At 39.2% G+C, this 26,590-nt stretch overlaps 2 protein-coding genes across 2 annotated transcripts in view; one reads left to right on the top strand and one right to left on the bottom strand.

Moving 5' to 3' along the window:
* Nucleotides 1-1,301: 1,301 nt before the first annotated feature.
* Nucleotides 1,302-7,074, top strand: LOC137297069 (uncharacterized). The gene is made up of 5 exons (XM_067829039.1): nt 1,302-1,410; nt 2,581-2,905; nt 3,274-3,512; nt 3,935-4,439; nt 5,754-7,074. Exons 2-5 carry the CDS (start codon nt 2,581-2,583, stop codon nt 6,488-6,490), a joined length of 1,806 nt encoding a protein of 601 aa, XP_067685140.1. The 5' UTR covers nt 1,302-1,410; the 3' UTR covers nt 6,491-7,074.
* The window catches only part of LOC137297072 (E3 ubiquitin-protein ligase RNF123-like), a 61,454-nt gene continuing 41,936 nt past the window's right edge, over nt 7,073-26,590 (bottom strand). The window contains exons 25-38 of the mRNA XM_067829044.1: nt 25,441-25,548; nt 24,233-24,410; nt 23,243-23,317; nt 22,462-22,549; nt 21,711-21,798; nt 21,404-21,494; nt 21,140-21,279; nt 20,740-20,928; nt 17,288-17,363; nt 16,968-17,052; nt 15,660-15,784; nt 15,448-15,539; nt 14,665-14,753; nt 7,073-12,589 (exon numbers count right to left, since the gene is read on the bottom strand). Of these exons, the coding sequence (XP_067685145.1) occupies nt 12,460-12,589; nt 14,665-14,753; nt 15,448-15,539; nt 15,660-15,784; nt 16,968-17,052; nt 17,288-17,363; nt 20,740-20,928; nt 21,140-21,279; nt 21,404-21,494; nt 21,711-21,798; nt 22,462-22,549; nt 23,243-23,317; nt 24,233-24,410; nt 25,441-25,548 (1,554 nt within the window). The 3' untranslated portion in view covers nt 7,073-12,459. The remainder of the gene's footprint in view (nt 12,590-14,664; nt 14,754-15,447; nt 15,540-15,659; nt 15,785-16,967; nt 17,053-17,287; nt 17,364-20,739; nt 20,929-21,139; nt 21,280-21,403; nt 21,495-21,710; nt 21,799-22,461; nt 22,550-23,242; nt 23,318-24,232; nt 24,411-25,440; nt 25,549-26,590) is intronic.

The raw sequence follows: 26,590 nt of genomic DNA, 5'->3' as shown, positions 1-26,590 counted from the left end.
GAAAATAATTTCAGGCAAAACGTTCACCACCACAAGCGATTGTGTGAATGGAAGTCTCTTAGAACAAGAGCTCACCTAGCCTTCTTGATCGAATCCCCACTTCAGGTGAGCGATTCCTGATAGCTTGATCGGAAATTCTTCTGAACCAATGGACGCGTTGTGTAGTCTCCACGACTGTTGCAAGACGAAGACGCAAGTGGACAGCCCGGATGTGGCTGTCATGGGCATGATGGTAAGTCTTGGACAGGCGGGTCTCGCGCGATCTTGGGAGGAATTGGTCTGCAGGAAACGATCCCAAAGGCGACATATGTGTGCTCTGATGGACGGGCAACTGCAAGCTACAGTTCTCCAACTTCAAGGAGGCCTGTGGTGAACTTGGGGACCGTGAGTGTTGTAGAGAACTATGGACCTGGAAGTAATCGAAGCCGTATGTGGAGCAGTTAAGTGCACAATGCTTTCTGTGCACTTACGACCATTGTGCATTTAAAGGCACAACAGCCTCATAGAACACTACACCACAAAGAATGATTAAAAAATAATAACATACGTTATTGGAAGAAACTCGACGGAAATAGATAAACTTGCCCGTTTGTCATATAGTATTAGGGGCACTGCGTGATATATACCTTCGATAGCTGTTTTTTTTAAAGTCAGAACAGTTACATGTTGTATTTCCATGTCTAACATTAGCTCGATACAACCTTCTTAGTTCCAAATTATTGAAAACTTGTCACACCATTTTTTCTCAGCTGTGTGGGTTCCACTGTGTCATTAAAGAAAACCTTCATCATCAAAAGCTTTCAGTCAAGTTTTCACCGTGACATTGTAAGGCACTGTTAGTTTCAAGGTGTAATGGCAGACATTCGGTAGTATTTACGACATATGACAGGTGATTTATCAACATGATGTTCGATGACCTCACAGAGTGGGTACACGTTTTAAAGAAGGTGCTCTATACTACTACATGTCAGGCTTTGCGTGTTGGCGATAGCCTGAAACTGAGAGTGTGTGGTTTGGAATGGGGATAAGATGAAGCCGAAAGAAGTACTGGAATCTGTGTTATTCCAGTGGATACATTTTGCTACGTTCTCTCCAGTGAATCAGCATCACAAGGTGAGTGTATGATGACGATGCAGTGGAACGTGGTGTGAACAGTGAAGTGGTTGAAAGCAGGAAGTGGATTCATACTATTTACATTCACCGACACTGACAAAGATGCACATATTCCTTACAGTCATACAGAAGCCAAGCGAGGGCGTTCGGTATAAAAACTCAACGTACGAGCGTGTCACGTGGCTACCGTAAGTCAATATAATACAAATCACAAACAGGATACAACCAGGAAGTGTTACATGAACAGTGTCTGTGGTTGCTCCATCAACCTCACAGTCACGTTCTCTACCACTGGCGGTAGGTTATCTTTAAATTTGATCCGATTTCACCCTCACGAATGACAGCATCTATTGTTGATTAGCTTTTATCCTGCTGTTGAAGCCCTGATTGTCGTACGCAGCTACTGGTCCATTTTGAACGCCATGTTGTTTTGTGATTACTGAACCCGATCATGTTTCAGTTGGAGGAAAACACCACATATCCTCCAGTTTAGGTCTGTAAATGTATAAAATCAGTCATGCGGTGAAACCGTGATTTATTTCAGGCCCATTTCCTACAAATGGCGCCGTGGACCCCCTTCATTTGGTTATCAGTATCCCATAATACAAGTGCACAGTTTCTTTATCAGTGATCTCCTTCTCAGCTACTCACGACGTGAGTTTTCTCGATAGTTACTGATACCTGGTACCATATGATACTAAATATTATAATGTATAACGGACTAAATATTATAATGTATACGTCGATGGTTCGTCGTGTTTTTAAGTCATGCATGAAATAGCTTTGTGAAGCAGCTCATTGAGTTCATGCACGATCCGACTCTCTAGTCAATGCTAAAGCCGACAACCCACATGCCAACTGTTTGTCTCTCAAAGGATTGTCAACGTATCTTGTTCTAGTCGACAGCAAATTATGTACACGCGTTGGTGGTTAGGCACATGAAACTGTGGTCACGTAAGCCTGCACACGTGCAGGGTCATGTTTTCACAAAGGAGCGCGATGCATGCACCCCGTTATGGTATTCGCCTATATTAACTACCTTGCACTACCCATTGTCAATATAATTCATTTCTCCAACCGTGAAGTTTCATTTTCTATTCAGTATAATATAGCCGAGTTGAGGTAGTGAATTTAGTTTTACCCCGCTTTTAGCAGTATTTCAGCAATGTCAATGGACTTCACATATTGTACCCTTGTGGGGAATTGATCCTGGGTCTTTGGCCTGATCCAGTAGACTAACCCCACCCCACCCCACCCCCCCCACCCCCACCCACCCCACCCCCCGTCATGTACTCGCTGAACTGAAAGCGAGCGCTTTACTCACATTACACCATCAATGCCTGTCATTCCGTGTTTGTCTGAATAGCACAGATGGTTGTCATGTCAACATGACAGACATCTACGTACTGCTTCACGTGTGCTTATTAAAATCCATTCTACTCTACTGCAATTCCTGGTTGTTTCCAGATGGCAAGTCCTGGAGCTACTCGTCTGGAAGGTGCAAGAAACAGGTACATCAACGAACTGATAACTCAGACACAGAGTACTCTTGGTGGTGTCCCCTTGGAATTACAGAGGCAGATTCTACATGAGATAGACAACACCTTAAAGACAGGGTTAAATAACGTTGAAGAGAGGATTAGGTCATATGGCGAAGACTTCTGTAAGCCAGGTTTGGACCAAGAAGGACTGAGACGGACATTTCAACAGTTGAAGTACATGGAAGCCCTTTTGATGCAAACCTTTCGTAATAGAAGAACAGAATTAGAAATTGATAAAAGTGAAAATGTAGGTAAGAATAACCAGTGAGTTACAATTGTGTTTGGTGGGACAATGTGAAAATTGCAATTATGAAAATGTATCGGTTTATTAGCATAAACAGGATCAGGATAATGTAACACTCAGCACCGTGTATTTGTGTGATACAGACTTTAACGAAGACGAATTGATTGCGTAATCCTACTAACAGAGATGCTTTGATTACATATTACATGAAACTTACTAGCAAATACACCATATATTGCTGTAAAACGTCAGTCTCCCCCTAGCGATTTAGAGACAGGTCCAGAACAGAAACTTGTGGTGGTTCCTATAAGCAATCCTTACGCCCTTCATTCACTAGGACATTCTTTGTTGTAAATATGAGTAGTATTCATCCAGGTACTGGTGTCGATGACGCCGACGACTACATCCACTTGAAGGTATTCCAACTGTGTCAGCCGGATCTGCTTCACAGTATAAGCATTGAAGGCACATGCATTCTGGACAGACTGATTCAAGATCAGCTTCTGACGGACGATGAACACGAAAGCATAATCGCCTTCAATCCCACATCCCGTCGAAGAAATGAGGCCTTCTTGGATGTCATGAGAGGTCGACTTTCCTATGAAACTTTGATGGTAAGTCAGTGTTGAATGTTTGACTCGTTATAGTTACGATGATGATAATAATAACGATACGCCACTGATATAGTGTTTAACTATACTCCACCGGGTACCCATCATCTACTGGGTGAACAGAAGCAATTTTGAACAATCTGATTTGCCTAAGGTCCACGTGTGTGCTTCGTTCTGAGACAGGACAAAAGTCTTATAATCACAAGCTGCTAAACACTGTCGCCCATCCGAGCATACTCCGAGGCCAGTGTTGCTTACCTGAACTTTGTGAAGAAGGTCACACACCACTTTTACTGATAACAATAAATGCGTGTGTTTGTTTGCAATGTACAACAAAGCGTGAATATCTTACAGGAGTTTTAACTGATCACATATTGTTGAGAAGTGTTTTCATGTCACAAGTTCTAGATGTGTGTACATTTCAGAATAACTTTATACCAGCTGTTGGGGAGGATTATCCAGACGTTGCAAAGAAACTGAGTAAAACAGCACAACATCTGAAAGCAATACCATCAAAAATCAATGTGTGTGCCGTTTGCAATATGAAGGAAAATGTCCAAGTCAAGCACCTTGCAGAACACCTTTCTCAACAGGGTGCAGTTTCAACTGATGATTATCGGGAACTGAGAAACACTCACATATCTAACACCGAAAAATGGTCATACATTTTAAGTAGATTGACCAACGTAAGCCAGATTAATGAAGCCATAAAACTAGGTTATCCTCAAACCTATAAGCAACTACAGCGCCAAAACAAACTTGACCTCAAGTGCAACTGTTCATCGCTAAAGGGAGAAAATGACAGCGCCAGCTGTTCCGCAGAAAGGGAGTCTGCAAGTATGCCTGTGTCTGATGTTGGACGTATGTCTGATCTGGAATCTCTGTTCGAAACAGGCTTCTCAGTGAAATCAGGATCGTTACCACAGATGGGTATGAACACCATTCAAATTTGTAAATTGTGGGATAGAACGTAAAACTAGATTGGATCATAACCGGTTTTACTTGCTTTCACTCTGGCCTATGGTATAACCAAGATGATCACAACACTCCCTTCACAATAGGTAGCTTTGAAACTCTTACTTTATAATAGGTTAATAGCTATTCTTATTACACAGGTAGCTCCAAGACGACTGTCACTCTTACTCAAACATACACTTTCTGTAGGTGAGCCTTGGCGGTCAAATGCTGCAGTACATGAAAACAAGTTCAGAAAGAAAATTGATGTTGAAGTTGATGAGTAATGGGAATGAGTAAAGGGAATGATCTATTTCTTTAGAAAACGGCTTAAGAATCTGCACAGAATCCTAACATTTAACCAAATGAATACAGTAATTGTGTTCTGTTCTAATTGTATCTTACTCAAGGTAAGTGTTATTCATGGTATATGTTATTCATTCATCCCCATGTGTTTGGAATCTTGGTGTGATTCTCAATACAGAGCTTTTCACATGTCACAAATCTAATCAAAAGCTGCTTCTTTCATCTGAGAAATATTGAGAACCATACTTAACCAACGACTCTGCTGCCATCCTTGTCCTGTCTCTGGTGATGACTGGACTTTTGTAACAGTCTCCTGGCCAGTGCTTCAAAATCTCAGATCTCCAGATTACAAGGTGTCCAAACACTGTAGCAAAAAATTGTCACCGACTCCAAAATATGATCACATATCTCCAGTTTTGCAATCACTGCCCTGGCTCACAACTGAGCACAGAACAACATATAAACCATGTTGTCTTGTTTTTAAGTGTCTCTCTGGAATGCTGCCAAACTATCTGTCCAGTCTACTCAATATCTGCCAGCCCACTAAATCTCTCAGATCCGATCCTTGTTGTCCCTAGTGTCCTGACCAAATGATTTGGTCATCGAACATTCTCATATTCTGCTGCTACAGCATGGAATAGCCTACCTATTGAAATTAGACTGTCAAGACTATACTTCCTTACGCTCTTATCTCAAGATCTACATCTACAGACTCGCCTATTCCAAATGATTCTTACCACCATCCCATGTTCCTTCTTGTGAGCACCTTGAACATGCATTGTGCTTAGAAAGGCACCATATAAATGGACTGTTATTATATATTATTATTATATCTAAAACTGTTTCATAGGGTCTTATGTCAAGCATGCAACAATATTGATGAGTGAAAATAGTTTTGTGATTCAAAATCAGTATAACAAATATATCCCATATGTGCAAGGGCAAGCACTATGAGAAATCAATACTGTTCTTTCTCCATTTCAGAATATAAAGTAAGTTCAAACCCTAAGGGCATGGCAATCATCATTTGTAATCCCAAATCAAACCCACATGAAAAAATACATCGCTACTACGTTAATGATGCTGCGAAGCTCTACGGAACATTCCAGAAGCTAAATTTTGATACTCGACTGTATAGAAATATTTCTAAAACAGACATGACTGCACTTTTATCCAGTGTTGCAGAGATGGATCATAGTCAGTTTGATGCTTTTGTGTGTGTCATCCACACTGAAACCAAGCTGATAAATAATTGCCAGTGTGTCCTTGATGCAAACGCAGCTCCAGTGCATTTCCAAGAACTGAAAGATCTGTTCAATGCATCAGGATGTCCTACTCTAGTTGGTAAACCAAAAGTGTTCTTCATCCCCAGTGGAGAGAGGGATAACTTCATGTCTGGTGTCAAGCCAGGAAGCGGGACTGAACAGGATAAATGTGTCCCCTCTGAAGCTGATTTTCTAGTACTTCGTGCCACAGTACCAGGATTTAATGTTATTGGTGATGATGAATTCAGTGGATCTTTATGGGTAAAGAAGTTTACTGAAATGATGGACACTCATTCAAATGATGCTGACCTTGTGAGCTGCATGACACATCTTGCAGCTGAGGTAAGCAGCCAGGACCTGTGGGGGGTCTGCAAACAGAGTCCCCACATTGAAAGTACATTGAGAAAACCATTGTTTTTCAGGGAGATGATTCCAGAACAGGCATCAACTGGGTAAAGTAACTTCCTGGATATGAGTGTTTCTACTTAGCAGTTGTTATTGAAACAACATGTTAATTATCCTGGAAGTATTTGGTAAAAAAATCTTCAAAATTTCAAAATATGTCCACCATTTCCTCACTTCATAAATTAGTTCTAAGCACAATGCAAAAAAGACCTCTCTACACATGTGCAGTTCTCACAGATTTTTGAGGTTGGTGGAATCATCCATCAAGTCATCTGTTCAGATCAAACAGTTCAACCTAAGTGTGTACCTGTCTAGGTGTGTACTTGACTGGGTGTGTACCCGACTTAGTGACAATGGTGTATGTATTTAGGAGTTGTTATCTACTTGTATCTATGGTAATCATCAATACATTTTTCAGCAATTACTAACTGGTAAGCCTATAACCAGAATCCATTTTTACCATGCTAAGAGACCGACTTAACTACATATGTGTAATCGTCTTTGCTGTTGTCAGGGCCTTTGCCTAAAATGGCCTGAATCTGTCCCCAACAAACAACCTCAGTTACAGGTGATGTTTTCTTTGTTGTAAATGTGTATTTAGTTAAATGCTGAAAAACACATTTATACAAAACAAATGAGTGATACTTTTATTACCAAAGGGTATTTCCTATACTATTGAACAATACGTTTTCCTCCTCATTATTACCAACTTCTGTAAAATTGAATCAAAATCTAAAATCATGACAGTGTTAGACACTCAAACATGGCCTTCAGTCCTCCATAATCACATGTAGGTTCACTTGTTGAAGATAAACAAATCAAATCCTTTCATTCCATCACATGAGCCACAGAAATTTCACTGACACTGTTAGAAATTTCTGATCATTCTCAATGATAATGTTAGTTTCACCATTAATGACTATTTGTAATGAATTATTGCATGTGACGTGAATAAGCAAAATAGGATGTTGTTAGCTTCCCCACTGCAAGCCTCTACTACTAGCACTGTTCCTGAGATACTGTTGGCCAGCTGACAGTTGATCCCAGTGATCACTGATGTTAAAGAGGAAGAGACCTTCATGCATAGGTATTTATTATTGCATATATGAAGAAAATGAGAATGTTAGAAAAATCAGAATTTTGAAAAACTTCTATTTATGTCAACCTGTCTGCCAAGGGCACATAGTCTGGATCCTTGATCAATTCCTCCAGTTACAACATGTTCCTAAATATATCTATACACTTATACAGCCTAGGCTTCAGAGTTCTTACTAACTGCTTGGAAAAAAACAGCCTCCTGCTAATGTGTAGAGAAACCATCCCAACACCAACACCACTTATTCCCAGCAGTTTACACCTTTCATCCTCCCTGACTGTCATATTTTACAAACAAGCAACAACAAAAACACCTTTTGTAGTGATACATATGTAATCTATGATAAGACAACTGAAATATCAGAGTATCATGATTTATTGTGTCACTTCCAGCTTGCATTTTACTATCTTGCTAAAACAGTGAAAAGTTCTGCATGTTGATATAAAATAGAGTAATTCTGACACTGAAAATGGTTAATTGTTACCATCTGTAACACTGCTACAGCTGTGCACGGGAATTCCAGAGTTGATAAAGAAATGGACTGTTCAGTGCTTACAATACACAAGCACCTGTGTGAAGAAACCACACACAACAATGGAGCACTGAAGGCAGCACAGTACATAAAGAAAGTACATATCACAGTCTATCATTTATACAGTTCAAATATAACATGTATAATAGTTCAATTACATCCTACCAAACATTCCTGCAGTCATAAATATATAATACAATTCAAAATGTAAATGCCAAGCAAACATTCCAGGTCACATTGATTACACATAAAAGTGCATGTCAAGTCATTCCAAGTCTAAAACTATATGACAACAAAAGTTACAAAGTTTAAAAAGGATCATGATAAAGACTACATCAAATGTTCAAAATTGAAAATATTTCTGCAGACATGAGTACCACTCTTACAATGGCAGCACTACAGAGAGTCTGGGTGGTGTCAACTTTGAACAAAGACATGAGCAGCAGTACCATCTCTGGATGCCAAGTCACCAATAGTATTAACCTTCAGACTCCACCCTGAATCAGAGATCTGCTTAATCAAATCAATCACAACAGGACAAATCCTACTTCATCTCTATAGTCAATATACAGTTTCATAATTTACAAGAAAAATATTGCCCAAGCGACACATGGAGCAGAGTAGGGTAGTAATATCTGTGGTTGTACAAATAGGGAGCAGAAAACACAAATTTTACAGGTCCTTGATCCAGAAAAATATCTTGAGACCTGTTTAAGTAGTAATGTTGGCATGAATGCTCTACAAAATGCAATCCCATATATCAGTAAGGGAGGAGATAAACGTAGTCTTTGGAACCATTTGATACTCACTTTGATCACTTCTGTCCATTAACAAGATTTGAACAGTTTATGGACATTAAGGCTAAGGACAGTAACACAGGCCCTGTGCCCTCCTCTGTACATAGTACATTTCCGCTACCCCAGTTGACTTCCACACAGACTCTCTGCTCTTCCTTCAGTGGAGCAAACCTCTTCTTAAAGAAAGTTGTATTTCTGATAAAAAAATAACAGCACCTGGTACCAGTTGTTAGAAAAGTCAAAAGTTATTTCATTAAAGCTTCAAATATAAAATTAAATCATTTACATACAACAAAGCAGATCCAAATGAAACAGTTCAAAAGTGAAGGTCATCTGCTCTGAGAGCATCTCTCACCATATTTGTGCTGGAATATGAACCAAACACCTTGGGTCATTTACATGTACATTTCACAACAAAAACTAACCAACACTTTTTTCGTGAAGTTCGCTTTTATCCAGTGCACAAAACAGAATTGACAATTATCACTGATTATCAAATATTCTGTAGACATAATTCTCATCAACAGTGTCCAAATCTGGGTACTTTGTCTTCTTTCTATGAACAACATCACAGCATGATTGCTAAAACCTGCCCAAGTTCTTATAAAGCTTGATGCATATTATCACAGGACAATCACGGTAGATAAATGTGCTACATTCAATCATAGTCAAATAAATTACCTCAATATTGGGTAAAAAGCAAATCAGTGCACGCTTAACTTAGCTGCCACTTGGATAAGAGTTTGCAATCAAATACAGATTTTCTGAATGAAATGTATTTGTACTTTATATGTACGAACAGTGAAAAACACTGATTCACCAGATGCTTTGAATAAGACCTTGCACTTACAGCATGTACAGTGTTATGGACTGTATATCCACGTATTTGGCTGATGTGGCGCCAAGAGTGTAAGTATTCGTGCCTTGGAGTGAGTTATTGCCCCAGTCAGTATCATTCCAGGCAGCAAGTAATCCAGCATCAGATACTGGTGTCTCATCCTATAATATATGCATTCAATGCATATTACAATATATAACATTTCAGGACATAAGGTACTTGAATCTTTGTATGAACTTTTCTGTTACAATCCAAAATAGAATATCCCTATACGGTTATGAAGAAATCAAATATACTGGGTGTTGCCATGACTATATAATTCATGATTGGAAAGAAAGTCTTTATGAAGAATGTTTCAAGCCCAAAAGCAAAGGCCAGTTCATTTTTGTCTTGCAGATAACCCTATTCTAAACTCTGCATAAAGGAAAAGGACAATAACTCTGCTTTACTACCTCTTGCTAGTTCAATATCATATTTAAATTGTGTTAAATGGAAATTTAACCATTGTTGTCCTCAACACTGTTTTCCTGTCTACAGTTACTACATCTGCTACAGTATACAGGGCAGGCTGAATAAGTAAAGGTTGCACATATATATTCTGTCAAGTGTTTATATTTTGCTTAAGTTAATATGGTTAACAATAAACAAAGTAATTTTGATGTGATTACAGACAATGATATGTTACCATTTGTATGTGCTACTTGTAAATTGTTTTCGGGGCAACCCTTAGGCCAGACCAAATTTATTTCTTGTTTTATGGATTCTTGTCCTCAGAAAACCCAAAGGCAGGAGGGGTAAATAATAAAAATATAATCACCAAACAAAGTAATACTCCATTTAACTACTCAAAGTATTTTTACATTTGTTAATTTATGAAGTCTATATGAGGGGAAAAACAATCTTAAAAAAAAAGATTTTCTTTTCAGTTTACATTTTTGGCCAATAAAAACAAGAGGATTTTATCTTTTGTGCAGGGAAAATTCACAACTATTTTTTTTCTTATTATTGAAAAAATATGGCAGGTGGATTCCTAAAACAAGAAATATAAAATTTGTTAGACTTACTAGAAATAGGAATATAGAAGCTATTCAAGATGCCACTTTCTTCTTCTTTCAATCATGAAACATTGGTTAAAACTTTGAAGGTATTTCACCTTAGAAAAACGGACAACAAATGTACTTAACTCCTATCTTCATCACAGACAACACTGACCCACCAGTGTCTTTCCACCATCATCTACATGGCAACACGCTGAAGAATCACAGAGCTCCAGATAATGTATGTACAACATGCAAACTACATCACCGTAGCCCCAACATGCATGAAGAAATCTGAACACCCAATAGTATAACAACACTGCCCTAATTTCTCGAGGTAGTTTCTTTAGCAAGAAAAAACATTACATTACAGATCTACAGAAATGCAGGTGCACATTTCCATGCATTCAATGACACAGAATGCTGCACAGATGTCCAACAGGTCTTTTTGTGCATGCATCATGTGGCTCACCTTGGAAGATACAGGTTAGACTTCGTCTTCAGCAACCCATGCTTGTCATAGAGGAGACTAATGGGACTGGGTGGTCAAGCTCACTGACTGGGTTGACCTGTCACTGTATCTCAATCGAGTAGAACCATACTCATACTGTTTATCACTGAATTGTCTGGTCCACACTTGAATACATACAGACCACCGTTATATAGCTGGAATATTGCTGAGTGCTACCAAACAAACAAAGCACCCTGTGACGTACTTGGGGCAGCACAAAATCATATGCTGACTGGAAGCCACATTAAGCTATACATAAGAAGAATCACTGTGTGCAAAAGTCATATACAAAACCAACTGGTTGGACCACAAGGAGTACAAAATATACTGAATACTATAATAAAGCTATCAATACTCAACAGTAAACTGAGAAAAAAAACAAGGAGTCTAAACAGTAGCTGGAGCTCTGCACACATAGACCTGAGCAGATTAAATACATAATTTCATCTGTTTTCTAAATCAGACAGACAAATGTGTACAGGTGCTTTACCTTTACCTTTGTCTTCATGTCACAGTGTATTTATGTGAATCCACTGACAACATGTCGTCAGGACTCTCAAGAAAACATCCTGGTATCTTCAAACACACTCTACTGTGTCTGTAAGATTCCTGCACAATTCCTTTTACTTCATCAGTGACTATAAATATCTCTGCAGTTTTTCCTGATAATTTACTGTCTTTGGTCTTGGAGAAAACAGAAATATTTGCTTGAGTTAGCCAATAGCAGTGGATATATGAAGAAGAAATAGGGTTAGAATAATTCAATATCAGCCCACTTCATGTCAAATTGTCAACTATTAAGCACATCCGACTTAAATCCCATATGCTTATATCAGTACTGTAATGAATTCACAGTACTAATAATGGATTAACTTCATAAATTAATTATAATCAATCAGGTTGATTAAATCCCCCAAATCCCACCGTAACCGCATTCAGTGCATCCCCATACACACAGTACTAGTCATGCAACAATAGTTTCAACTACACCATGTTGTCTCAGCAGTCAACATAATTACCTAAAACAAATCTGTTTCAAAGCAATTTAACAATTAAAACTTTGAAAAAAAGATGAAAACAATCACATCATCGGGATCATCTCCATGGTAACACAAGTAGAATGAATGCCAAGAGTATCATGACTTAAGACCATTTGATGTCCTTGATATGTCAGTGATTTCACCACCTATTAAGACTGCCTAACTTGTGTCAGTGTTTTGACTGGCCTTGACATTGTTCTCTGAGTATGGTGTTTCCATGCATGTCCTTCACAGATGTGATGATTGCCTTGCAGAAGAAGCACTCCTTCTTGGCCATCAGCTGTTGTGTGATACATGTCCTGCAATGAAAGGAACGAGTGACAGGGTCAGAATGTTTTATCAAAGTGATGGACATCTTGTAGTGTGGCAAAAGTTGGCCCAGTCATCTATGCTGCTGCGATTTGGCAGAGTTGCCTCCCTTGATCATGCCAGAAACCCATGATTGTGAGTTTGAATCGTAGTTCAGCTCCATTGTGCTTCCAGGTGTGTCCTAGAAGGTTTCTTAAAGTGGTAAATATCTGAGCCATCCTGACAATCCATGATATAACAATATGACTACTTAAAGCAGCATCCAATCCTTGCATCAAATATATTCTCTGTATTGGTATCCTGATCTTCTCCAGTTACTTCAAATAACACACATATGAAGGTAAAAAGCCTTGATTGCGTGTGGCCAGTCACAAATACTTACTGTCCTATTCACAATGAGACACCTCACAAGACAATCAAAAGAGTATTGTGTTCCAATTCTAACTTACCTCCCCTCTTGGTAATGACAAAAGTAAAACAATCGAAACATCAATCATTTCGTGAAGAAAAATCTACATCATGTAAAAATACCAAATGAACAAACAGACTTTGTAGTTGTGTGGCCACTTGTATATACTCTTTGTGCACACCATCCTTGATATCTCCGTGGTATATGTTCTGATAAATCTTCACTATACCCTGGATGCATCTATGGCTCTGCCCCGTAATTTTATTACCTCCCTTTGCTGGCTCTATAATGGTTGCAGCTGCGAAGTTTTGTTAGCAGCATGACTCAGATTTGGAGGAAAATCATACAGACAAATAAACAGGTCTGAATCTCTAATAAAATAGATGCAAGAACTTCTACCTCTTTCAGAGTATCAAAATTAATCGGTCAGATAACTTAAAAAGTGAAACTGAGATGTGATTGGTACACAGAACTGCCCAGCTTAGACACCTGACTGGTTGAAAAGCCTGCCAAGGGAGGTAACAACTTCATCAGGCTGAGCCATTGGTGCATCCAGGATTTAGTGGAGGTTTATTAGAACGCTTACCCTGGAGATATAAGGATGTGTGCACACCTGTACTGATCATAAAGCTTAGGCTTGCATAATGTCCAATACTTCAATGAGAGAAGTGTCACACATGTGGGTTCTAACTGACCCAGGAATAGAGATAGGGATGCCACTGCCACCCACACAGGTGGGACCTATCTGGCTCAGTGATGGCGATAGGGATGCCACTGCTACTGACACTGGTGGGTCCTATCTGGTCCAGTGATGGAGACAGGGATGCCACTGCCACCCACACATTGGGTCCTATCTGGCCCAGGAATAGAGATAGGGATGGCACTGCTACTGACACAGGTGGGTCCTATCTGGCCCAGTGATGGAGACAGGGATGCCACTGCCACCCACACAGGTGGGTCCTATCTGACTCAGTGATGGAGATAGGGATGCCACTGCTACTGACACAGGTGGGTCCTATCTGGCCCAGTGATGGAGACAGGGATGCCACTGCTACTGACACTGGTGGGTCCTATCTGGTCCAGTGATGGAGACAGGGATGCCACTGCCACCCACACATTGGGTCCTATATGGCCCAGGAATAGAGATAGGGATGGCACTGCTACTGACACAGATAGGTCCTATCTGGTCCAGTGATGGAGACAGGGATGCCACCCACACAGGTGGGTCCTATCTGGTCCAGTGATGGAGATAGGGATGGCACTGCTACTGACACAGGTGGGTCCTATCTGATCCAGTGATGGAGATAGGGATGCCACTGCTACTGACACAGGTGGGTCCTATCTGGTCCAGTGATGGAGACAGGGATGCCACTGCCACCCACACATTGGGTCCTATCTGGCCCAGGAATAGAGATAGGGATGGCACTGCTACTGACACAGGTGGGTCCTATCTGGCCCAGTGATGGAGATAGGGATGGCACTGCTACTGACACAGGTGGGTCCTATCTGGCCCAGGAATAGAGATAGGGATACCACTGTTACTGACACAGGTGGGTCATATCTGGCCCAAGAATAGAGACAGAGATGTCACTGCTACCGACACAGGTGGGTCCTATCTGGTCCAGGAATAGAGATAGCGATGCCACTGTCACCTACCTGCAGGACTGATGTGCACACGGGATGAACGTAGCTGAGCGAGGACTTGCATAGCAGATCGTACACAGGTCCTCATCTTTCACTTTCACCTAAGGTAAAATTTCACAGTCAGTTGGATATGGAGATACATGTAAATATGCACACATTTAATAAATGCATAACTGATAGAAGTAAGTCAAATGGTGTGAGAGGTTATATAACTATATACATGACACTTTTAATAGCAGTGACACAAGTCATAAATGTAAATCAAACCAAACTGTTTCAGACTGTCATATTCAACAACCTACAAATAGTACACTTCACGAGTCTGTGCCATACAGTCTAAGTTTACAGCCCGAATGAGGCTAGGTATCATTCTGAGTAAGCAATCACGGTGATCTGTCTTATACCTCTATATATAAAAGTATATCTGATGATAGCAATAAGCAGGATTGCTGAATAACATATGCTTGTAAATGATAAAATTTAACATTTGCAACTAAAATATTTGAATATATTTTCTTGATTAAAATACGGGTTCTAGAAATAATTCTTCTGCTCATTGAATCACTATCATTTACAGTAATTTTAATGTGTATGTGTAAACAAATTGAGAAAAATCCCTGATACAGATGATTGATACTTCAAGCCTAGTCAAAAGAAAATGCACACAAAAACTTAATCTATGCATTATTCTTAGGTCCTTACTACATCAAGAAAATATAATAGCTGACTAAACTGAATTCTACACTTTAAGCTAGAAGTTACAACTGAAAACTGCTGTACAAAGAGGTTTCCTACCTGAGATTGTGACTCCAGTGTGTTCTCCTTGTGCTTGAGGTAAACTCTGAGACTTTCTATGTTTTCAAGCTCTTCCTTGCTGACTTCCTCAACTGTAATACACAGTAAACATGTACCACTACCAGCTTACATGCTTAGTCTGCATGAAACATTTATGCCTGAACACTTATAAATCAATCTAACACAGTTTTTAGGTTCACAGGCTTACGTACATGTTTTCAGAGAGAATTTTTTCCCTTTCTTGCCCTTTTCAGGAGGTATCTCTCCAAGTACAAAATCCAGCGTGGACATCTTGAATCCTGCATCCAGCAGCAGAGCTCGTGTAGCCTTCTCCTGTCTGCAAGATTAACAAGTGCACATTTTCAGGAAGATCATTTACAACAAACAGACTTACTTAGTGTCTTGTAGTGCCTTGGATTATGTGTACAGTCACAGGTGCCCAGCAATCAATCAATGACTGTATTTTGAAACATCACCAGTTTTACTGTTTTGAACTGCTTGAAATTACCTATATCCTGGTATTTTTCAACATTTCTTCCGTGTGTCGCAATATTTCATCTGTATTCCAATAATCTGTGTAAAACAAATATACCAAGTTTTGCCTATATGTATACCATGTCACAGAAAACTGTTCACAAATGACGTCTCCATCAGAACATGACTGACAATGTTATCTCCCCTCCCATCAATACAAAGAGGCAGTGAGTCACCCTGATGACTGACAATGTTATCTCACCCTGATGACTGACAATGTTATCTCCCCTCCCATCAATACAAAGAGGCAGTGACTCAACCTGATGACTGACAATGTTATCTCACCCTGATGACTGACAATGTTATCTCCCCTCCCATCAATACAAAGAGGCAGTGACTCAACCTGATGACTGACAATGTTATCTCACCTCCCATCAATACAAAGAGGCAGTGACTCAACCTGATGACTGACAATGTTATCTCACCCTGATGACTGACAATGTTATCTCCCCTCCCATCAATACAGAGAGTCAGTGACTCACCCTGATGACCGACAATGTTATCTCCCCTCCCATCAATACAGAGAGGCAGTGACTCATCCTGATGACTGACAATGTTATCTCACCCTGATGACTGACAATGTTATCTCCCCTCCCATCAATACAAAGAGGCAGTGAGTCACCCTGATGACTTCACTGGAAACATGATCTTAATGTATAATCTGGATCAATCACTTTCAAACACCTTATCTCCAAGTCCAGTGCACAACATACAGCAAAACAGATACCAACTCTTCATTACATTTCTTTACAATATCATAGTTGGGATTTTGTTTGTTTGTTCAGTTATATGGCAGTGGTCTGTAAATAATCAACTCTACAGCAGTGATTAACAGCATGGACCTTATCTACACAACTGGGATACTATGACATGTGTCACCAAGCCTGACCTCCCAGTCCCATTAGTTGCCTCTTACAACAAGCATGGGTTATTGAAGACCATTTTTCATGAGTTATAGCCAAACACAGTCCAACATTGTAACCTACCTCTCTCCTTGTGTGTCAATCAGCAGTTTGATAAGGATGCCCACTGCCACAGTCAGCACTGGGAAGTATGTGACACTGTCCAGGCCTGATCAACATAGACATCAACAAATAAACTAACAAATCATGGAAGAAGCTCCATGCTAACTATTGACTTTCAGCTTGAGTTTCTAGAACCACAGATTTCCTGTGGAACTAGTGAAAACTGATCTTGTGACAAAGAAGTGCACTAATACCTTGACTATGTGTGTACGTCTATTTCACATGAGAGGCATTCCTGTCCACACATGTATACATACAATCTGAATGTGTGCTCCACTCACCTGGCAGTGGTAGAGACACAAGCTTCTCAAACGCACCATTCCTTGTTGTGATTCTACTCAGCACCTGACTCAGTAGCTACAGAAAAAAATATGAATAAATACATATCTCAAAGCTAATAAATCCTTTTTCATAATAGTATGTCGCTGACATTAATGTATAACATATAAAACAATGCACTGTGATTTAGCAATATGGAAAACTTTCCATATTTCAATCAGAACATGGCATGTGATCTCAAAGCCCATGGTGATGCAAGTTATTGATATCTGCTTGCCTCATTTAACACAAGAGCATGTAATGGTGTCAGCAAGGATGAACCTGGGATTCAAACCTAAAACTGGTAGATCCTTGGGCAATTAAGGGGCACAACTTTGCACACCAATACACTGGGCTATCCATGATCCCTATGTAGCATCTGAGAAACTTGTAACAGGGATAAGTGTATTACTTTATACTTGTGACTCGTACTATACATACTCCACAAGTCTGCCCATACTGTACCTGAATCATGGGACCTTGTTAAATTCTAGCTTTTATTTTACGTCTGTGGCAAAGACAACTTGATACTCATATCTATAGATCACCACAAACCATGAGATTACCTTTAGGTGCTTCAAGTTATATGAGAGAATTTCAATAATTTGCTGTGTGAAAAATGAAGTCATCAGAAACATATACCCAAGTTTTCAGTTACAAATTATGAATATTTACGTCTTAATCGTGAAAACAGATTCTGTTATCTCAGCTTCAGCCATTATGCATATTCCGCTGGAAGTCACGTGACGTCAAATGTGACCAGCATCCCAAAGACCAAGCACTCAAGCAATACAAGTCATGTTGTTTCTGTGGTTTTAGCTAATGGTATGATGGTTTATTCAGATGTCTGGGGATGCATGGAATCACTGGACAATGAAAAGAGCCACCATTTCATCCTTTTTCCAAGTATAAACACAGATTTAGGCAAGGAGTCAGGAGCGCTTACTTTCAAGACATCGGAATGCACTCAACTGCAGTCACACCTAAAAACTATATTAAAGTACAATGAAAACATCTGTGTGTGTGTGTGACCTATAATACCACCATTTATGTAATTCATCTGTTTAAACTGTCTGACTGTTTGAGTGGGTAAATGGGTCGAGATTGATGTGCAAGGGTCAGGGTGTGGATGGGGGTCAATGTTTGTGTGCGCGCTCATGCGGGTGTGTGTTTGTATGTGTGTTATTGTGCCTCATATGCATAAAAGGGCTAGACTTTTTATCAGAGTCTGACACATTGTATTAAACAATTTCTTCTTTATCAGAATGAGAATCAATCAACTTTACCCATAAAACATAAGACACGCTTATTGCTTCGAATGTTATCATAAACAAACACCTCATAAGCCGAGTATTTTACAACACGATTTGGTGCAACAAAACAAATACTGTTGACCGTAAGAATAAAATGGTACCTATTACATGGATTGTAAGATGTGAAAAAATGCTGACAGCGTAAAAAGCTAGACATCAATTAGCACTTCAGGAATAAAGTTTATATATCACAATTTGGCACCTTAACAATATAACTGAACAATAAAACCAATTATTCGACAGTTGTTCATACGACAAACTTACAAAAAGAAAAATGTTATTCAAACATGTCCCTCTTAGATAAACATTTCTAATGCATTTACCTTGTAAAAGCAGTTATTCTTCTATAAATACATTTATTATAATTGTAAGCTCCCTGTACTCAACAAATATCAGTGATATAGTAGCTGTATCATGGGCCTGTTCCCCCCTTACGAAATAAACACAATCTGACAAACTTACCAGTCTGTGCTACCGAGTTTTCCGATGTTGACATCAAGTGGTCAAGATGTTAAAATTGTATGTAATTATAGCTACCTTTGTGTTCTGTTCTCATCATCACTGAAGTGGTCAAAAGCATGTCCAACTATCTCCCTCAAAGTTAGTAAAGTAATTTGCTCCATGTATAGATTATTTTGTAATAGTAAGCATATTTCCTTCACCGCTGAATATAATACTTTTAATAGTAAAATCATGCATGTTTTACTTAGTATGTTTCAGGAATTTGGAGGGCTAGGTATTATGGATGCATAGAAAAGGTACAAACTACATACTTAAATCTTTACGAAATGTTTGCAGTGTGCATCAAGTAAGGCCATGTTGGGTGGGTATGGTAGATATGCACACGTTTCTACTGAAAGGTGTGTTATAAAGTTTTGGCTAAAAATATTAAGAATGGAATCACACCACCTCCCTCACCAGTGTTATCTATTCATATATAAACTTGATGAAAATGGTAAGCATACATGGGTTTCAGATGCCCGTCACTTACTTTTCACAGCTGGTGTTTCATATGTTCGGATAGAGCAAAATGCAGGAAAACTACAAATGTTTAACATCACTTATGCACAAAGAATCCGTGACATACCAGTATATTCCCAGATTTGGCATGACTCTTTGTATATTCACAGTTTTAAGAAATTAGTCGAATTTCAAATCATTATTACAGCCCGAAATATACCTTACAGCACTAAGTGGTAACACCTTGATTAGTGCATTCAGTAAATTACGTATTGCACCGCATTAGTTTAAAGTGAATTTATTGAGAAAAAAAGCATTGTACTAATGAAAACATTCCTTTATCCACTATGTATGTGTGTTGTAATTTAGGAGTTCTCGAAGATGAGTACCATGTATTATTTGTATGTGACAGGTATGCGCATCTCGGAACAAAATGATCACATAGTATCAATCTCAAAAGTCTGTTGTCAAATAACCAAACCACAAATCCTGTCGCAATTTTCATTTTCATGTCTTTTCCTTTTCACGAAGATGTAAATATGTTCTTCCTGTCACATGTTAAGGCTATGTCGTCACAATCAATTGTACTTTCAGTCACATGGCCAAACTACCGAATAAATAAATTGAATTGAATTGAATTGAATAAAACTGGTGCCTCCGTGTCGATAGCTTCTTCTTCTTCATCTTCACTTGAAGTTTCTCCATCACGATGTAAAATCAGCTGGTATTGGTACAGTCTAACTTTCAGGCAAAACATGACATCGGGAACATATCTTACAGCGTCAGAATCCATGGTCACTGTCAAGTAGTCAAATACAACCAAAGAGGAAGCCACCAGCAATAGTCACATTTGACGTCATGTCACGTGATCCCGCCTTTGCTCATTAACTGTCGGGTGTTTCCGCAATAGGCAGAAATCCGAGGTCGTTTACTTTTATTGTAATTTTACAAACTTTTTGAGAAATTTTGATAAGAAAATTATCTTTACAATACGGTTTTCCATATATCAAAAAATAGTTTTACGTTAGTATTCTCCTTTAAGACAAGACGATTATCTTGAGGAAGACTTCTATCAAAAACATAGAGATCCATGTATCACCTCAAACTATGAGAGTAGTCTGTGCTATCATGCCTTTTATTACCTGCATGATTCTCTTGAGGAAGAGTTCAGCAGATGGCCTGGACCAGTCGGTGAACAACTGAGATGCTATGGACACCACCATCTCCAGAACCCTGAGTAGACACACAGATATCTCGAAACATGCTGCACAGATCTTCAGTTGCCGCCCTTCTAGGAACATGTGCTCTGTGTGTGATACCAACTGGTTAATCTAAGGGAAACAAGACAGAAGATCTTGCTATTGTGTTAAATAAATAACACAAATAATAAGTAAATAATAAGTGAATAAAGTTAATAAATATAACATCAACAAATACAATATCTCTAGTACAAAATCAGCTAGACAAACAATCTATGTTTATCCAAAGTAACAGTTAGCTGTTCAACCTAGGTGTTCCATTACATATCAGTGACAGTCTCACCTCCTGCATGATGCCAACAAACTCTGAGAAGGACCAGTTGAGTTGGTTCATCAGGGTGTCCAGGAACCGTGTGGACATGGCCTCCTCATCCAGGAGTATTTTGGCCAAGATAGACTGATACACATACGAGGGGCATGGTTCTAGAAGGAAACAAGTATAGGCTGATACACATATGAACATAGTATTACTAGAGAATACATACTCGCATGGGGAAGGTCACAGCTGGATGTGAGTCATTTCAACATAGTATCACATTGTACTCACTTTGAAGACTAACGAAGCTGAACTCGGTTGGTTGTACTTTAGAAGGTACCAGATTGGGCAAGAAACGATATCGAAATGCAAATCCACAACCCTGGAGAGACAATGAGAGGAAATGTTAAAACAAATTGTCAATATACATCTAACCAAATAAAAATGTAAGAATTAATACATCAAACAATCGTCTCAATTATCATTACACGAATTATGCTTGACCTTCTGTGGTGACTTTAATCATACTTACATATCATCAGAAAAGCCACAGCTTAAAAAATACATGGACAGGAATCATTCAACTGAGGGCTCTCACCTTCCACAGTCGGACCAGGATCCAGTTTGTGTGAGCCCAAGATCTATTCTCATAAGGTGCTATAAGTGACTTGATAACTGAAGCCTGTCTAAAAATTAAAACAAAGAAAGATAACAATTTGTCACTGCATGACTGACTGAATAAGTAAGTTTTCAGTGAACTTTGTACATTATTCTAGCAATATCACAGCCACTAGAAATGAGGTTCACACATTGTACCCTTGAGGGCAACCTGGATCATGAGTGTGATGAGCTAATAACTTCAACCACAGGACTACAAATGACCACAGTCTCTAGGATAGCAAAATATGCGAGCTAGAGGCTAATATTCCTTGGATATCCTAAAGATGAATATATCATTAAAATCAAGTCTTCTGTTCAGGTTTCATTGTCCTATGCACATATTTACACAACAACAACATACTGAATATTTTACACCATGACTTGCACTGAGGCAGTACCTACATTATGCTTTCTGTAAAGAGCCACTATACAGCACATCCCAGCTGAACACCATATGTTTCAGAAACAGTATGTCAAATCGATGTGGGAACAAATCCCATGTTGACAGTAGAAGGATCACTTCAGTGAAACACACATACACAAGGTTTGCTGATAAACCAAAGAACATAAAATGGCAGATCTGGGAACCAAATGCAAAATCATTCTGCTCAAGCACAGCTAAGGAACACAATTGTGCAGATGACTGGTTCACTTGTGCTCCAGATAATACATAAGGACTGAGACATTACCTTTCCCACGGTAGAGACTCCAGCACCTCCAGGGTGCGAGGATAGCAGGTGAAGCAGGCCAGTGCTTGCACCAAGTTGTCCCTCAAGTCTGAAACACATCAACCATCCAACAACTCCATACGATCATATTACTTGAAAGCATCTTTCCTACCCAACTAGGCTATGTATACTACTCTATCTGACTGGTAACACTGTCCCATTGGTCATTCACTTTGTTCATTTATTCATCAACCTACCCATCAGTCAGTCTGTGCACTGACCTACACATCCATCCATCCATCCATCCATTCATCCATAAAAAAATGAGCAAGTGAAAATATCACAACAGCAACTTGAGAAATATTTCCCAGAATGCACTGACATTGACATTAAACTAAAACTGTTGGACCTTGGTGAATATACTGCTTAAGTTGTTTGGGCTTTTCTGTTTTAAAACAGCAGCTGAATTTATACCTCAGCTGTTTCAAACTGTCAAACTCAGTTTGAATCTTGAGTAAAAACTTAAGCTTGTTTCCAGAAATCGGGGCCTGGCCTGGATTTCTCTAAAAATACTTATGTACCAGTTAATACTTAAGTTTGAGTTTTTACTCCAATTTGAGAAAATTCATTTTCTTGAACAAACTGAAACTGATATTATACTTAAACATAGTAGACAATTAGAGTTCAGGGGATAGATTACTTAAGTTGTTTGGAATTTGCATTTTAAAAATGCAGTTGAGTTTAAAATTCAAATGAAGTTCATTTTGTTAAGTAGTATCACTGCTTATTATCAATGTCTTACCATTGCTGACAATCCTGGAATCTGCAAAATGGCTCGTCAAAAAGTTGGCATACTTGACTAGAAGTTCATCATAACCTGAAACACACCATGCGACAAATAATCAAAAATCTTATTTACTAATTACCTGAGATTTGTGTGGTGAAGCTGAACAAGTCATCAACTTGTCCACAGTCAATATATAAGCCGTTAAGCTACTTGAGTGATATTCCAGAACTAACAAACCGATGGTCAGTATCATATTGTTTAATTCCACATTCCAGACTGTTCCACCTATATGATTGCAGTTTGTAAATGACCGAGTCTAGTCCAAACAATCCAGTGACTGACAGCACCAACAGTGATCGAACAAAATGGGGAGAACAGAGATACATTCAACCAAATCAGCAAGGCTGAAAACCTGCTCTATAGTCATCTTTTACAACAAGTATGGAAAGTATCAGCTCTTTCATGGGAAACTAACATGAGAACACAGGCGCCCACCGCGGGCCCGGCACAGCAACTTGGTCTTTGGCGATTTAATAAAAAACAACAAGTGCATCCCCTCAGATGCCCTGTGTACATGCCTCCCACACACATCAGAAAAGTGGACAGAAGCTTCTGATACTCGTGAGACTTTTAAAATACGATATATTCAATGAAGAGTGCGAAATTGTTCTGTTTTCGATCACGTCACCGTGATTTGGTGATGCACCTTTATAGTTTATATAGTAAGGGGGTTGGATAGTAAACTGGACTTTGTTTATCGATCCTTCAGACCCGCGGTGGGCGCTTGTGCAAGATAACTTGCTTCAGAGGCCAGTAGTAATAAAACACACTATCACCTAAGTCATACATTAGGCATGTAACATGTCATTTGTTACCTGTAAGCCTGATAGCATGCAAAGCTTTATATTTAGACAATATAGTGGGCTTGAACAACTTCCATATCAAAAGGCATGTATAAGCAAGGGCTTTTTGAATAATGGAAGCTCCCCAGCAGAGATGACTTACCTTCAATTTCATCAAACTTTGTTGTCGGATGTAGGTAGTTCTTAAGGGCGTTGTAACTGTTAATGCAGCTCTCTATGTAGAGTTCAGGAACAAACTGGAACAGCTGCTTGTACTTGGAAGCCTTCTCTATTGTTGTCAGGATGACTCTCAGCATCCAGGCTATGTCATTTTGCTTGGACTGGATGGAGATAGCAAGGTGATACATAAAATCAATTACATGATATCACTTACAAGGGATGATAGATAAATTCTGACTTACAAACAGACATCAAAATGTCTTTTTCCCTTTTCAACCTAATCTCGCGAATAAAGTTCCCTATCTCAGTTTTGAAGAAGTCCTTCTCTTGACTGTCCACAAAGTTCTCCATAGCCTCTACAATATAACCATTCCTGTCACAATGGGTTCTGACAAGTGTTTTCTTAAGGTTTTATCTGACAGATGTGTTAAATACAGTTGTTACTGAAGGAGTTGTAACCCCCAGCTACCCTCATTAACAGTAGCAATGGCAACTACTGATTTGTTCCAGTTTGCAGAGCACCTACAGAGCAGCATGACTTCTAGGATGAGACCTCTGTTAACAGGTTTACTTGCAAGTACTTCATCACTGCAGACTTCGACCATTTTCCAAAGGTAAAGCACAAACAGTGACTCAAGTTTTTGTGGACTCTATGACATCATCTAATGTCCACAACAAAAGATTTCACTAGTATGCAATTACTACAAAAAGAGGCTGAAAACTTTTCAATCACCCCATATGTACACTGAGTCCTCTGTAAGGACATCAGAGTGTGATGTAGACTGATACAATCATCTACATAGCTCCCAGAGTACTTGACTGTTCATCTGTCAATAGAGATTATCACATAAGCAAGTGTGTCATACGACTTATACAAAACTAGTGTAAAAATATTTGTGTATTATTTTGCACAAGTTTCATATAATTTGTATGAAATACTTGCTCAAGTGTAATAATTTTGTTATTATCCACTTTATTCATGCACATTTGTGCAGTAAAACATGGTAAGCAAGTGTGACAGCCCTGCTAAATGACATTCTGTTTAATGATTAATGATGTCACAGACTACAAAATACAGGAACAAAGGATGCTAGGAAAAAGTGACATGTGATGACATGTGATATGACGGATAATAAAGTCCTATACCCTACTACAGACACACGCAATATACAGTATTCCTCCATGTCCTACCTTAGAGTATATAACAGCTATAACCCATCCCATCTGGCGGGATTGTTCGGTGATCTTCTCCAGGAAAACCTTCTTGGCCTGTTCCAGGTCTTCACGAATGTCATTTGTCTTTATTGGAGAGAACCACATAGAAATGTTCAGGTAATGATACTATACACACTGCTACAAAACTATATCAGCATCCTTCAGTGACTCTCCAGAGTGGAGATCCCTAGACAAGTAAAAATGGCATGTCAGTAGTGAGTGAGTATATTTGTTCAGTTTTACTCCACATTCTATGCTATATTCCAGCTATATGGCAGCAGTGTGCAAATAATTGAGTCTGGACCAGACAATCCAGTGATCAACAGCATGACAGCATTGATCTTCACTGACATGTCAACCAAGCAGACAAGTCTGAACACACGATCATGTTAGTCGCCTCTTACGACAAGCACAATTTACTGAAGATCAAGAGTAACCTAGATCTTTACAGGTGTATCATGTCACTATGACGCCCAAGAAGGCAGTAAAGGTAAAACTGGCAACACTCAATAACTGCAAATGACTCTTGTCAATGCTTTGAACAATGATGCAGATACATTTCACACTGTGAGCTGATCGCAAGTGGAGACACAAAATTTCTACAGTTAGTGGTATGGTGCTGACATCAGACTCAGTCCTCTCCACCCCCATCCACTACCCCGAAATACAAAATGGGGTCAAACTGGAACTCTGTTAGGTGCAACGGATGCACAGGCAACTTTAGACATGACTGCGCCGCCCGTACCCCACCTTATGTCTCAGAAATACACTATGACATGGATATTTTCTGATCCATCTTTAATTTCATTTTAAGCGATCACATCATGGTGATCATCATGTAAAGTTATATCATTGCATGTAAGCTAAATATTAAAGTCAAGTTGGTTGCACAGATTGACAGTGAAGTGAGTCAGAGGTTAGATGCCACTATCAGTGTCTAATTTACTTTTCAGCAGAAGTGGGCCCCTTGGCCCATGGTTAATCAAAACAGTGGGACAAATACCATTGCAGGTGGGTCATCATAAAAGACAAGGGAGTCAATGCATTCACTCTGCAATTTTAATAAATTTGTCATGCAAATAGCTGTTCAGTTGTATGAATTAAAGTGTTAATTTAAATTTAATTG

The sequence above is a fragment of the Haliotis asinina genome, chromosome 9 (genome assembly GCF_037392515.1).
Source record: "Haliotis asinina isolate JCU_RB_2024 chromosome 9, JCU_Hal_asi_v2, whole genome shotgun sequence".
Classification (NCBI taxonomy): domain Eukaryota; kingdom Metazoa; phylum Mollusca; class Gastropoda; order Lepetellida; family Haliotidae; genus Haliotis; species Haliotis asinina.
Note: the sequence above shows the minus strand (reverse complement) of the source record. Positions and strands in the feature narration are given on the sequence as shown.

What these genes read in the sequence shown, in the direction of transcription:
- LOC137297069 (XM_067829039.1), top strand. Translation starts at nt 2,581, where the DNA reads ATGGCAAGTCCTGGAGCTACTCGTCTGGAAGGTGCAAGAAACAGGTAC. An exon ending in TGATAAAAGTGAAAATGTAG is followed by an intron (nt 2,906 to 3,273) that starts GTAAGAATAACC and finishes GTATTCATCCAG; the next exon opens with GTACTGGTGTCGATGACGCC. An exon ending in AGGATCGTTACCACAGATGG is followed by an intron (nt 4,440 to 5,753) that starts GTATGAACACCA and finishes TCTCCATTTCAG; the next exon opens with AATATAAAGTAAGTTCAAAC.